General features: G+C 39.5%; 1 protein-coding gene and 1 long non-coding RNA gene across 3 annotated transcripts; one reads left to right on the forward strand and one right to left on the reverse strand.

Annotated features, from left to right (window-relative positions):
• The first annotated feature begins 98 nt into the window (after positions 1 to 98).
• LOC114518020 lies at positions 99 to 1803 on the forward strand. The gene is made up of 3 exons (XR_003686447.1): positions 99 to 174; positions 679 to 864; positions 1328 to 1803. It is a non-coding gene; the product is annotated as an uncharacterized LOC114518020 (long non-coding RNA).
• On the reverse strand, positions 1803 to 15135 carry LOC114518010. Of its 2 annotated transcripts, none has more exons than XM_028537883.1 (10): positions 13707 to 15135; positions 12302 to 12639; positions 8620 to 8807; positions 8181 to 8406; positions 7649 to 7954; positions 6972 to 7462; positions 6338 to 6721; positions 6118 to 6208; positions 3400 to 5824; positions 1803 to 2509 (listed from the first exon to the last, which is right to left on the reverse strand). In XM_028537883.1, exons 1-10 carry the CDS (start codon positions 13735 to 13737, stop codon positions 2454 to 2456), a joined length of 4536 nt encoding a protein of 1511 aa, XP_028393684.1. In that variant the 5' UTR covers positions 13738 to 15135; the 3' UTR covers positions 1803 to 2453. The 2 variants fall into 2 exon arrangements, with proteins under 2 accessions (XP_028393684.1, XP_028393685.1); XM_028537884.1 differs by having other exon boundaries at positions 3391 to 5824.
• Positions 15136 to 15411: the final 276 nt, after the last annotated feature.

Raw genomic sequence — 15411 nt, forward strand, 5'->3', positions numbered from 1 at the left:
AGGGATTTCCATACAGCGGAAATACGCAAATTAAAATTGAAAATTAAAATTACTATTTAATGAGATGAACTTGCAACAGTAGCGAAAAATTTTGGGTGGGAGGTTGGAATCGTCGGCGTAATGGCATCCACGTTTTGACGAACGTGTCAGAAAGGAGACTACTGAGTATCTTAGGTAGGATTGAATTCCTTCACGGAGAATATGAATCAACGCGCGAGCATCATAGTGTGGGCGGATAATCTATCTGTAGGCGGACAATTCAATGAGATATCGTTTGTGTCTCGATATAATCCTTTTGCTTATTTAAAAGACGGGTATGATCAGTTCACTGTTCAGGACATTTTCGATGTCACTGAAACATCCTAATATAAGATATCATAAATGATCAGGTTTTACTATATTGTGTTGTGACGTCACGCATATTTAACAATAAGGATGTGTATCAATGATGGGGCTATATATTTGTCCACAAATTCCTGGAAAAGTTGGTCGATATCTAAAGACGAACTTTGTTTACCATTCTTGCTGATAATGAGAACATCATTTTGGGGCGATAATCATAAATAAATATTCTTGCGATTGTACCAGTATGAACATGTCAGCGCATATATTATATTGTTGGTACGTGAGTTCTGATTAATATTTGTTATCACCGTAGGAACTTTTTTTTACTTTAAGGTTTTGCATTTCCAGTGAGTAAACTCTTTGGAAAGCTGATGATTGGTATTCTCGAGTTCTATGCGGCGTCGCGAGACAAGGAAATCGCAGTGGCAAAGTTGTTGACTGAATATAATGTATTGGCTTAGTGCTTGGAAGGAAGAATGCGCTCTTTTGAGTCACCAGCCGGTTGTGAGTGTTGAACACGTAGGTTGCTAAACTGTCCCACCATACACATGCACGTATGCATTTTTATTCATTTGAAAAGAGTTCGACTATTAACCGCAAAGACTTTTGTTGTTCTCTTGTTTATTGTAACAAGACGAATACAAATGCGTGGGTGAGAACCCAAAAGACTTTCTAGAAGCCCAGTTGATTATGCTTAGGATTTAGGAAGCGCCATTTTCTCGCCTTCCTCAGCTTGCGCCCAAATCAATGATTATTATACTACGATTCTAATCACTGAATTAGTGTTTTATCGACTTACCAAAAGTTGTGTGACATGCGTTGAAACTGCAATTGCAAATTCCTGAACATGTTATGCGCAGGCGTCACGCAATCGGCCTTGGTAAAGTCCGATTTATAAGCATTGTTCTAAATAGATGCAATCTATCGCGTCAAAAATATTAAAAACTGACGTTTCATGAATTTCATTTGGTCAATGTCGTAGGTAATTTTGTATCAATTGGATAAAATGCAACACACAGAAGTCAATTATTAATTTCACTGGAACCATATAATCAGTATTGTGGCAAAGTGACCATGGATGACCATGTATACGTATTTCCTGGTACTCATCCCCGGATATCAAATCTTTGCTCCACCACTACAACATCTTGAGACATGGTTCAAGTCTTTGTCTTCTAGATCAAAGAACTTTGTTTGCCTCAAGATTACGACTTGCTTTGAAGAAAATAAACAAGTTTGCTGTTGTTAGCACTCAGCCGCCCTCTCAAACTAATGAAACTATTGAAAAGCCAAAGAATATTCTAAATTTCATTTGCCCATCTAAGGCAATGACACACAGCAAAATATAGGTTTTAAATGTTAATATATAATTATCCAATTTTTCTGCATTTACAATTACCAGGAATTATTCAGTGACTCTGCAATTAAAAACCTCTCGCCAATTTTATAAGCCGGTGCCTTGTGCTTACCACTGCACTTTCTGTCTGTAATGCCTAGTTTCTATCCAGTCGTTAGCTGTCGTTACATGTCTTTCCGTGTCTTTGGAATAATCGTGAAAGACCGATAACGAATTACGGAAAGAATCATGTCGTTTCCTGTCTTTTTATGTCGTTGAGATGTACTCCATGTTGTGTTTTCTGTTTCTCTCAGTCGTTATCGGTCTTTCACGATTATTCCAAAGACACGGAAAGACATGCAACAACAACTAACGACTGAATGGAAACTAGGCATAAGAATCGTAATTACAATTTGCAGTTGTGTTTGCGAGGAAGCATAGCCAGTAGAAACTAAGGACCTGTTTACATGGAGCGAGTTATCCCGGCTAGGCGAGGTAAAAAGCGCATCACATAAAGACTTAACCTGAATAGTCTTTCATTATATACAGTTTTCACCTCGCCTAGCCGGGATAGGTCGCTCCATGAAAACAGGCCCTAACTGACCGACACCGAATAGCTATGGAGCCATGGAGGAGAGTTCACTTGCATTAGAGAGAAATCAGTAAAATAACTTAATCGAACGTGGCTTGCTAACAAGTAAAACAGCAAAGAGCAAAGTTCCTTTTAAAATCTCACATTCTGACATAGCCCAAAAGTTTATTCCGGCTAAGTTCAAAATGCGGTATCTTCGGCTTGCGGAGCGCCCGACGCAGTCTGGGAAGGAAAATCTAGAAATACAAGATGTCACAATCAGGCATGAGAAAAAGAATAATTATTCCATAATTTGAAATAATTTATCGATGATAGCCTGATGATCAGAAGATCAAAAATATTGGTGTCTGAAGACGATCGACGAATTAGCCAACGAATCAAGTAATTAATCAATCAATTATATAATCACGTCCATGACAGAAAATCATTACACAAATCAATCGCATGATCATATGATCAATCAGTAATTTTGTAATAAATTAACAGTAAAATATTAACATATAGTTATAAAATATAATTATTATACCTAATAGCAACACTATCTGTTATAGCATATCTTGTATAAAATTATTCAACAATGAAATGACGAATGTGTCGAAGTGTCTCTGGTCGGCGCATGCGTCGATGTGTTCACTTTGTGCGCGCCATATTCTTCCCTTATTCCCATAATTATTGCATACATATAACTTCTTAGTTATGCTGAAAAATTCTCTTTTGCAGAGTACCTTGGTACACTGTGTCTATATATTGGCGCCTTACGTCAATCGCTGGTGAAAACCTAACACTTTTTACTACATGTGGGAAGAATAAGTTATGTGCAACAATTTATCATATTTTTCTCTTTGAATAAAAATTTCGGTAAATTATCACAGGAAAATCTTTCTTTTTATTCCAAACCCTTTGTTTTACGGTTGCACACAACCTAAACTTGATCTCTTCGATATATTAAAAATGTATCAACTATTTTCAAATTACATCTCTAAGGTGAACTGGTAATTCTACAAGAATACGTTTATTGGAAAAACGAATATACTCAACACAACGAATGCATGTATTATGTACACGTAGACTAAGCTTAAAAAATACTTCGTCTAGTACACAATATAATCTGACTCACTTTAATTACCTTTCCGACCATATTTTCGCATCGTTTTTGGTACCTCGGAACTTGTACCCGGCGAACTTGTAACCCGGGGAGGTTTACCAAATGCGGTTTTTCCCTCTTTGCTTATTCCAGGCACGCTACCGTTCTCGGGACTTTTGCTCTGGGATCTTTTACCTCCCTTTTGCCCTAAGTCGATGGCCAGGGCTAAAACCGTTACCCATTTTTGATAATCATCAGCGGCTCGAAACACATGAGATTGAACATCACCATCACTAGTCATACGTAATTCAAAACTTTTTGAATTCACGCGACTCAAATCAACCAATTGCACGTGATGGGTTAAATCGATGACAGTACAAGGCGACTTTTCGTTTTTGTCGTCAAAAGCTAAAAACTTATCGTTTTGAACAACACACCATTTTCGCACTTCGCTACGACAAAGAGCGCTATCCCGCACCTCTGTGAGATATCCTCCAAATTTTCCTTCAGAATCAAACAGGAAGCAACCCATAGAGGTTCTTGCTTCAGATTTATCCCGTAAGTTCTCGATAAGAGAGTTCGTCACCGGCCGGTCGGTACTCGTATCACTCAGCGCCCTTCGGCTCGACTTGCGTTCCCTTCGGATGACCTTCGGCCAGGTGTCGTGACCAGGTGGACTGGCATCAGCGACAAGGTTGTCTTTCGAGCTTCTTCGAGCCAAAGCGAAAATTCGCTTCAAAGAGAGATCACTTTTCGAGTGCGTTAATAATTGCGGCTTTTTTGCCAAGTTTATATTAGTCTCACTCTTTGAAGAAATTAATTTCTTGCTATTGGATTGAATGCTCTTAATACGCAACAACAATTCACGGAAATCTTTAGCATTCGAAGCTTGAATTACTAGAAATCCATCTTCGCCCTCTTGGGGTTGTAGGCGTTGAAGTTTGAATGCGAACGGGAAACCACGGGGATTGTCGATATCCTTTAATCGGTAAGCGCTCGGGTGTAGTTCGACCACGGCCTCTCGCGAAGTCTCTCGTTCAAAGATTCGTATCACATCGGAACCAACCGTACACCATCGTCGAATGATCGTTTTATTCCCAGACGAGTCTCGTACTTCGTAAACGTAGCAACTATACGGACTTCGATCGCAATGCGTAAAACTGTCGGATAAACTTCGTAAAACCTCGTGATGCTTCGCCTCCTCTTCAGCAAAGCTCGCTCGTAACGACGCACGTTTCCGTACGATAGGCGAATCACTCGAGCATTTTCCACAGCGACCAGTATTTGGCGTAAGATCAGAATTGCAATCCTGCAACGCCGTGTTGTTTATGACTTGTTTCCAGGCCTTGAAATTTTCCTCAGACTCGCACGTGAACTCTACAGTGCCTACGTGGTCGGAAGTCAACGTAAAAGCGAGTGTCTCATTCGCAACCTGTCGGTATCTATCGTAAAGAAGGTTGAAAACCAGAGAGGGTTTTTCTGATTTTTCATTCTCATAGATACTGAACAAGCTTCCCTTGAGTTCACAAAACTTCAAACCTGAATCCACGCGTGACTCTTGCGCGTCTCCCTCGCGAGATTCCTTTTGGAGTACACGCAAAGAGCCACGATGCTTTACTTTATGGACGAGAGAAGTTCGGTACGTGAACGACTCGTTTTCCTTTCTCGCAATGACGTCATCGCTATCATGACCATTACTGCTCATACTGTACGACTTGTGGTGAATTACTTCGCGGACCACTGTTGGTGTACACGTCATCTCCTCGTCGTCATGGTCACACTCGCATACGGCACTTGGTGGTGCCATAACGGGTCCATCGACTTCGTCATCAAATTTCGTTTGTTTAGATTTTGCAGGACTACTTAGCCCATCCGAAAACTCGTCTGCTATCCTTTCCCGTTGTGTTAGATCCAATCCAGAACCAAAAAGATCCGTATGACAAGCTATGGTCAGTGTGATCACATTAATCCACCTTTTGAGCTCCTGATGCGTGTTCGTTTGAAACAAAATCGACTGCCCTGCGCCATACTCTAACATGAAACAAAACCTCGACTTTGCAATATTGCTGAAGTCTTTTAGGAAAGCCTCCACCAAGGATATTCTCAGAAAAGGCGCAGCACAGCCGTAGTTCTCGTAAATTCTTAGAAAGCCATTCTGGACGACGGCCCAGCGTCTGGTTAAAGTGGTGCTGTTCTTTTTGACACGTAGCTCCAAAATGAACCCGCTAAACTGCCCGTCCTGATCCAGATATTTCTTCAACCTTTCCGAGCACTTGCGTTTTGTAGAAAGTTGCAAGGCTTTTTGAGGGGAGTTCAAGGGATTCTCGGAAATACTCAAACTGTCGTTTGAGTAGGATTCCTCGACAGAGGTTGATTTCGTGATTTTCAAACCAGGTTTTGCCCGGGGGGTCGTTGCGTACGAAGGATGTGGGTCGCGTCGTCGCCAAATTTCCTGGTCATCTTTTGCCTAAAAGAACATGAAATTAATGAAAAATTCATGGTTCATTTATATAAAGATTCTGGTGAACATGAAAGAGAGACTTCTTAAAAAGATCGCATTTGTGTGCTTCACTGATATTACACTGCAGATAGCAAGTGTATCTACACAAACGTAAGTTTAGTAAATGCGGCTTTTTCGGTAAGTATGGTAAGCAATATTGACTGGTGTTTATGCTTCTGTCTTTACAATACGACAATATAAAGAAACATTTTAAACTGGACTTTAAAAAAGTGAGTTTTTAAAATCAAATTATACGATACCTTGGGCTTAGTTGGAAACACAGATGGCTTGGATCCAGTGTCTGCAATTAATTTCTCCGGTTTGTCATATTGCTTATTTGACAATGATTCCCTGAAAAGAAAAAGCACATCAAGTCATCAACCCGTGTTTTTTAAAGTGGAAACACGACAAAATAAATAAAGTTAACTTAAGGATATGTCTCGATTCAATAGTAAAGAGGCATAGCCCTAGCATATTTACCGTTTTTGGTCTACGTTTTCCTCGTTGTTATTGGCAGCATCCCGTTTTCTCAAAGACTCTCTTCTCTCAGGGACTGGTGAAGGTATGCTCTCACGTGATCCATTACGTTCGTCAGCAGTCTCTTCGTTGGTTTCTTCCCCAACCCCCACGTCTAGCTCATCTTCCGAAATGGCGACAGAAAGATCCCGTCTCGAGGTCGCAGCCACTGAAATCACCTCAATCCAGCGTTCCAGCGAGTCCTGTGAATCCGTATTGAAGTAGAGAGATTCACTTTCTGCTGTGTTTAGTTGGAAGATAAACCTTCTCTTGCCTTCGGCCTCGGCGGCGCGGACATTACATGCGCTAAGGTTAAGTTCCAACACTGGATCAAGGTCATTGGGATTTCTAAATAAAAAATCATCAATGTCACAACCACAAGTGATGCAATTAATGTCTAATTTTTCAGGAACCATTAACGGGTTTGCATATTGTTTTGATGACCCATAATTCAATTTTCATTGACAGTGGATTCCCGTTATTAATTAATAGAGCAAAGACAATCAAATACTAAACATATCTCACGAAAGGTTAACCACAAGGTTTAGTAAGAAAACATGCAGTTATGCAAGACAAGGGTTCAGCTACTAATACACACCTAAATCCTCGCAAACAGTCATCCACAATCTTGCAATATCTCCGATTCCAGCCTGTCTGTCTCTTCTGATACAATACTCCACTGTGAACTGCCCAGCGGTCGTGAAACAACCTTTTGTTCCCATTCTCGTCTTTGAGCTCATCGTCATCAGATGAATACTCACTATCACTCGTAGCAACCTCGGAATACCCACGACGACCATTCGTCATGACATCGTCATGATTCGTAACAGCATTTGTGTCGTCATTATTGACATCTTCTGTGCTTCCATGGTTTTCATCTATAGTACCTTCACCGGAAAGGTCTTCGTGGGATTCCATTGAATGCTTTAGGATAAACTCTTCGCCGACTTCTTCGTAAATTCCGGAATACTTCGACAATGGCCGAGTGTGCGCGCTGTCGCCATTTTGCCCAAGCATGTTGGTAATTTCCCCAGGAAGGGGAGGGAGGGGCGGATTGTATTTCGTAGTGTCCAGGGATACTCCCAGACCCTAAAAAGGAAGAAAGCAAAATAAAGACAGTGCTACTACACAATAGCGAAGAGCCTAGATGATAATTTACTATTGGTTTTATACTCTGTATATGAGGGAATATCCCTTTCAAAGCCGAGGGAAATGTCTAGATTGATTAGGTAAAACTGTATAAATAATTCGATTTATAACTTCAAATCATCTTACCAAAAGGTCAGCCGGTTTTTCATAAGTAGCAATATCAACTTCAATGTATGACTCTTTTGCAACCTTTGATCCCACGGTGTGCCTCCGAGTTTGAGAAGCGTCTTCCGGCATCGCTTCTTCTGTCCACGATTCAGCGGGTGTGGCGCGTGGAAGGGATTTGAACGTTTTACCTGGAGGGCTGACAGAATTTTTAGACACTGAAGCTGTGATGAGAGCATTCATCCAAGCAGATAAATCCTTTTCCTCTTCAATACCAAGTATAACAGCTGCCACGCCATTTTGTGTGATTTTAAACGAGTAACTGACCTATTCATAAATGACAGTGATATTAGTCTGTCTGTCGTAGTATATATTCTGTGCCAGTTAGGACAATTTTTTCCAAAACACTCAGATTTTGAAGCAATCCTTTCCTAGTCGATCATTTGAGGGAAAACATTACAGAAAGGAAGAGTGAAATAAAACGAAAGGAAAGGAGATGGAAAGGAGATAAGTGTAAGAGTAGAAAATATTTTCAATTTAGGAAAACACACACCTTTGTCTTATCACTCTTGGGTACAGTTGATATATCACAGCCTGGTAATGCAATTTGAAACAAAGCTGGTTCCTCCACGGTTTTAAATATGTACAAATGTTGATCTTTCAAGACACACCATCTACGCTTGTTTGTCCTAACTTCCATAAGATGCCCTGAGATTGTTGGTAGTTGGAGGTCGCAGGCAAAAACCTCCTGTAAAGTTGACTTCTCTTTCTTTGCAAACCTAATTAGATTTAGAATAAGTTCACAGCAAGAATTAGGTAAATGGAGACCTGGAAAGAATCTAAGAGGTAATTCAAACTGATAAGAATGTAAATATGTTCTTCTGAACTGAAATTATATCAAATGCAAGTGGTAGGAATCTTTGTTACAGACTTACTATCGTGCCCTTACATGATCTGCTTTTATAAATCACAATTATTAATCATTAACCTACCATTTTCCTCTACTCAATGATTGCCTGATCTGAGTTCCCCGTGCAAGGGACCGGTTATGAATCCTGGATGCCTCTTCCTCACTGATCACTCCAGGTTCCAGGTCAGGCTCAGCATCATGACCCGTCCCAGGGAGCGGCTCATAAATTCCTTTTCCTGTTTTTGTTTTCTTCCCGACTTTTGCTGGAACCTATGTCAAAGATTAGATGAAATCAAATGGTGAAATAAATCTTTTTGTCATTCTAATTTTCCTTATCTAGAAGAGATAGATTTACTGCAATTCTGCCGGCCTTCCCTTTCGACCTTCTCTAGCAAACGGCCATTCAAATAGCCTATTCCGATAAGTTTGGAAAGCCAAAAAGAACAAAAAATACATCCTAAAACTAAGGAAAAGCTACCGAAACGAAAACTTGGAAAAGGTCTTTTAATTCATGCGTTAATTCCGGGAATAGTTGATTGTAATAGGCATTTCCTCGAAGCATTGGAAAAGGTCCTTTAATTCATGCGTTAATTCCAGGAATAGTAAATTATAATAAACATTTCCTATTATACGTCTTTCTGTTATTAAAACAATAAATGTACACAGGCGTCCTTTGATCCCAAGATATGCACGACCTATCAGAGTGGGAGGGAATGTTTTATTTATCAAGTACATATTTTGGCTATTACATCTCGGGTTGGGCTCTTTATCTGAAAATATTTTGGCATGCCCAAAAATTCCTCAACGCTATCCCCTTCAATAATGATAAAAGACTACTTCAGGTCATATCATAGAAACATTGTTGAGATGACGACGTTCAACTGGGATAGTAGCCTACGTGAGGTATATTTTCAGCACATATAGTTATAACAATACCGCGCCTTATATTTTAATTAAGTCTGTAGGCGTCTGTTAATTAGTCTGACTTTTATTTTGTTACCTCACGTCCAAGTCTGAAGGGGGGCTCAAATAACCGAAGATTAATGACCGATTATTGGCTGGCATACTGAATTGTATAATTAGTAACCAACCACGTAGAATTGAGCGCACTATACTGGTTCAGGATTTGCCTGCAGTGACATCAAAAACAGGCGATTTCCCGTGAGAAGAAATCAAACTTTTCGCGTTCCAGGTCGATGAAAGAAGAGTAAACAATACCCGCAGACATAGGTGCAGCACTACATTGTTCTGTCTAGTTCTCGTCAACCGGGGGAACCCACCCGCTTTAGCTAACGTGTTGCCCAGATAGAACAATCGTGGGAAACTGATTTCAAAAAAAATGAGATACAATAGTAACATAAATTGCAACGTGCAGTTAGACCGTTAGAGCCAACTACTGGCAAGCCTACCCCGAGTTAACCCTAGAAAAAGCCGGCAAAACGTCGAGATATTTCACAAAGAGGAATGAAGACGTTTCGTTAATTTGCTAATAAGACTAATATGTGTTTTCTCCAGCAGATTTTTTTAGGCTGAAACACGACTGCGATTGCGTATTTTTAAGTCAAATACCAGATTATATTTCGTTCTCAAGTTCAATGTTTTGGGAATGAGCCATTCTGTCTTTGACGACAAAACATGAAGTTGGCCAAAATGTCCAGAGTTAAAGACAATTTACATGACTTTCCGGCAGAGTTGCCAGGCAACGCTGATTAAAAATTCAACAATTGACAAAAGGATTTTGTTGCAAGTTCCAGAAATTAATGTAACTGATAATTCGGCTTGAGTTTTCAAGAAGATCCAGCAAACAAAGACTGTAAGCAAATTTCATTTATAAAACAACTATAATTCAGTTGGATTCAGTTGGACCCCATAACATGTTTATAACATCGATGGACTGAAATGATCGGTGTATTTACAAAGATTTTCATTGCGTGTTGGGGCAGTTCAAAGATCCCTTTCATTCCCAATCAACACGCACGCTAAGTGATCGATGTTTATAAAGAAATTTTGATGCGTATTGATGGACATAATATTCATACAATTTTGATGACACACAAAGAACATAAGCTACATTAAAATCGAGGCCCAATATCACAAATTCACATCAACTTGAGAACTGAAATATAGCTTAGTAGATATCATATAATTCCTTAGATTATAAACAAGTTTTTTTCCACCGTAGACGACAGCATTTTTTAACCTTTGCGGGTGAATGCCGCCACTAAATAAAGAAGCCGATAGCACAATATTTCGACGTTTTCGAATGCTTTATTATTACTTTAAACTATTCGATTACTGAATTCAAAAAATCTCAATAGGCGAATATTGTTTTTATATTTCAAATTCTTAGCAGGTCTTCGATGAATGTTATCGATCAAAAATTCTCGCTGAAATGCACTGCTGCACTTCTGCACTATGGTGACGATTTTTTTAGATTACATTATACTGGGTTGGTATTTAAAAATTGTCGGAAGGCGCGTAAGAGTTCAGCCTACGAATTCCATGTGTGTTTTAAAGTGAGTCTATGTGTTTAAAGATCGAGGATTGATTGCGCACGCACTTGAAAGTGTCCACGGAATGTATTTTTAATCTTCTGGAAAATTCTCGATGTTTTTATCGTTCTGAATTGTTCCTTTTGGTCGATCGAGATAGACCAGTTTGAACTACGCGAGGACCAGATGATGTACGGACCGCGGGGGAACGACTGCAGAGAGTTAATACTGGAGTCACAAATCTCACAACCACAACATTTGAGGCGAAATAATTATCAGACAACCGCAGACTACAGGAATGGAGGCTTCAACATAAAAAGTAGATAAGCCCAATACTAAGTAACATTTAAAAAAAGGCCTGTCGCAAAGCACGCAGCTCAAATTGCGACAAAAAGCGAACGCGAACGACAAAAAAACATGTAAAAGCCTGTAGTTGTTTGATACGGTATACATTTCGTAAAGAAATGCAGCGGCAACCGTAGGGGGTAATTAGGAACAAATCATAAATACTGTAAAACACAGCATGATCTCAGGTAAATTTTTAAAATGAGCAATAAATAACAAAGCAGAAACAAATGCGTTGGCAAATTCAACAAAACCCCAGTATTCTTGATTATACTTTAACACACATGGAGTCTATTACTAATACGTTTATTATATTCGCCCGCTATCTTGTTGAAATCGACACAACATGAAATCGATCGGCGACCTCTGAATTAATGTTCTAATTTCGTTATACGAGTTATTAAAATTGCAACATCACCTCGTTTCGAATCTCGGATTTCTCGACAAAGGTCGAAAGGCATTGCCGATCATGTCATTGAGCCGCTCAATAAATATTTAGTTGTGTTCGGTAAGGACGTCTTCCGCAGCGACACGTTTGCGTGTCAAAGAAATTTGTTTTGATGAAGGTGTAATGTTGACGGAGCGTAGATAAAAAGTCTCGCGCGGTTTGGACGGCCAAATGTACATCAAACTGGTCAGATACATTTGAATTCAACTTTCAACAATTCAATTAGAATGATTTTCAAGTGTTCTAATTGGAATTAGGAACTTTCCCAAACATATGTTTTGAAATTATGACAGTAATCACTCAAAACCAGTGCAAAAAATCGGAGAATGAAAGCTTCATTTTTTAAATAGGAATATTCTATTTTTAAACCGATGTAATTTCAACACGGTGTAGCCCGTTTCAAAGGGTGACTTTATCCCACAAATATGCTATGTATTTTCACCGAAACCCGACTCAAATTTCAAAATATAATACCATACCTTTCTAGTTGTACCCTTGTTTGTTTCATCGGCAGCGAACCCATTCGCAAAGTGCTCGTTTAATTCGTCAAAATCGCGCCTCAGATAAAATATATTGGATAGCTTTCTCTGCACAGATGCAAAATCATTGTCATTTTCGACGCTATCTATTGAGTCAACAGAGGCACGACTTTGCGTTTTCAGATTCGTCGGACGAGGAGGAAGATTAGGCGGCTTTGTAAGCTGTTCGAGTTCTTTAACAAAACCCAAACGTTGCTTTTCCGCTTCAGGGCTCAAATTTTCGTTGGCCAATACCTCGCGTAGGAACGCTTCGAGGCCAGGAAGGATGCGAGTTATTGCTATACAAAACAATGAACAAATTACAAGTTTTGCTTCGCACACATGCAACTTTTATACAACATCGACGCGATTACATATTATAGGGTTGCTAAGTCGCAGCAATATCAAGGTAGTACTCATGGAATATCGGCCGTTTATTATGAATTCTACATGATAGCCTCGATTCATGTAATCGATTTTTTTAATTGCAGAAGCAATAACGATATCAGAATTCGAATCAATTTCGATAACGTTCACATGGCCATAGCGCACAAAGGTCGATTTTGATCGTATCGACGGTACATCGTATCGGACAATACAAACGACATTTTATCAATTGAAGAATTGTTTGTTTCGCGCTTCAAACGAGAGCAATAATAGTCTAGTCTGTCAATGCCTCATTCGCTCAAACAGAATGCGAAGATCAAATAAATTTTCATAGTAAAAGGAAATTGAATGTATGAAGACGTACACAGCTTATTCTGTCAACAAACACTGATGATACGAACAAGATTGTGACCTATACCGAATACACACATAAGATTTCTTAACGGCAAGTAATAATCAATGCAGTTTTTAGCATAAACAACTGGCTATGATTAAGGCAAAATAGTGGAATTATATAAAATACATTGTATTCAAACACAAGGCAAATTAACGAGAATGCAACATCAATACCACGCCGCAAAACACAACGTTCCTCGTAATCGAGGAAACTAGCTAAATGTTTACAAATATAGAACATACAACCATGAATCGGGTTTTTAGACAGTCTAAATTACAAAGCTTGGACCCTGCACAACAATGCCCAAAACCGGAAAATGCTAGCTGATCATTTGAATGAAAAAAGATTTTGACTTCAATGAATCTTACACCAAATTCTCTTAATTGCTACATCGAAGTCTCTTAATCCTGTCCTTAAACAAGTAGGTTTTAAAACATCGACGGTATTTAAATGGCGTGCAGTTGTTTCGCCTGATGGGTTTCAGTTAAGAAGCATATTTTAACATAAACAGTCATGATACAAAGCCGGACAATAATATATCACGCTGATTGCAAGAACATAACAATTAAATTTTTGACTTACCAATAATTCGTTCGTTCTTCTCCATGATCATCTTACTTCTCTACGTCGGCTCGTATTTATTATATAAACAGCACCAATACAAGGCCATTATCAGTTCTGATCGTACAGAAGAGAGGACATTTTAGTTTATAATATTACAAGACAATGTCCCAAGCGTCGTCCGTGTCACCATATACACAAGCTTTCCGGAATAAATTCCAGCTAAGCGGTGTACGTTGTAAGTACCGGAGTCTGGAACACGGGGTTTTAGACCACTCCATTCTTCAACTCCGGATCCTCCCACGCAATTTCCACGCGATTTTCACACGTCGCGTGTAAAGTTGTAGGCCGGTAGTCTGCCAGCAAACAACACAAGCACGCTACCATCATTTCTAGCCAGGCCCAATGGTGTTAAAAAATTACAATAACCGTAAATATTAGACCACGCTCACCCTGTTCCTTTTACACTGCATTCCAGGTTAAATATCGCTCTCTTCTCAGTCCATGTAATAATTGTAATTACCATAACCAATATACAGCAGAAACAAATGACAAAAACAAACAGCGAGGCACGAACATTGAGCGGAACAAACTAGGCTTGAACGTCACGAGAGGGCGTGAGATAAAAAATAAGTAAAAAGGCATGAATGATAAAATTCTACCCGTCTTAAAAATTGCTATTGATATAAAAATTCGTTTCCTATCCCACGTCAAATCTTTGGCTGCGATGATGAAAACACACGAGAGTGAATGAGAGTTCCAACTTTCATTTGCGTTTTACCGTTAATTTGAACTGGATCAAATTTTCATGAGACGGACAGAAACTGAGAGACGGACAATTGATGTCTTGAAGGTAAGCCGTAAAGAGGTTACGAAGTCGACCATGTAATTCGTAATTTTCTCATGACAACTATAAAACTATTTTTAGTTCTTGCTATTCACTCTTGCAATTCATTGAGTGAGACTTGGACACATGTTGCAAGTCTTCGGGACCGATCGCGCGAGGAACGGTCGCGAGAACCCTCGCGGTAGCTTTTGCTAGAACCTTGCTTTATTCTCATCCTAATAACAAATGAAGGTTGTTTCCACACTGACCGCAATTTTGCACGCAGGGTGGAATTTTTCAGTTCAAGTGGGATGCAAAACGAGTTTCAAAATACAAAGAAAAATTGCGCCCCAACCAAAATCAGCCCTTCAGGCTAATTTGTTGAAGGCTTTAGCCTTTAGAATGCTTTGTTTTGTGCAGGAAAAATTTTTCGCGCACCCTGCAGTTCCACACAAGGGAGCTTCGGAACCATGGTAGATTAACACGCGCAATTTGCCACTTGACTCGCGGAAATTAAGGGTAATAAATCGTAACACTAAACCTTGTCCAAAATCAAACAATGCCGATTTATCCCGCATTGTCGGCCAATAAAACTTACAAACAATAATCATGTGACGCCGGCATGAAAACGCGGAACGCGAGGTTTAAGAACTTGGAGTACTTTGCTACGCACGAAAGCGAAACGGATTTGCACGCATTTGCCTTGATGTTATTCACGTGAGCACGCAACCAGATAAATTTGTACGCTGGCTGAACAAGTTCAATAGTCCGTAATTCACCCGTTCTTGTGTTAACAGTGTCTTGATGAAATGAAAAAAGACCAAATTTTCGCTTCAAGCCTCAATCTAGTGAAATAATATTATATTTCATACAGTTGGGAATCCGGATAGAGATATTACC

The sequence above is a fragment of the Dendronephthya gigantea genome, unplaced genomic scaffold (genome assembly GCF_004324835.1).
Source record: "Dendronephthya gigantea isolate DGI-Jeju-01 unplaced genomic scaffold, DenGig_1.0 000010F, whole genome shotgun sequence".
Taxonomy (NCBI): Eukaryota; Metazoa; Cnidaria; class Anthozoa; order Malacalcyonacea; family Nephtheidae; genus Dendronephthya; species Dendronephthya gigantea.

Excerpts from the sequence above, each read along its gene's own strand:
- LOC114518010 (XM_028537883.1), bottom strand. The coding sequence starts at position 13,737 with ATGATCATGGAGAAGAACGAACGAATTATTG. Across the intron at positions 8,407-8,619 it reads TCATTGAGTAGAGGAAAATG|GTTTGCAAAGAAAGAGAAGT; the intron begins GTAGGTTAATGA and ends AAATCTAATTAG. Across the intron at positions 7,463-7,648 it reads AAAAACCGGCTGACCTTTTG|GGTCTGGGAGTATCCCTGGA; the intron begins GTAAGATGATTT and ends CTTCCTTTTTAG.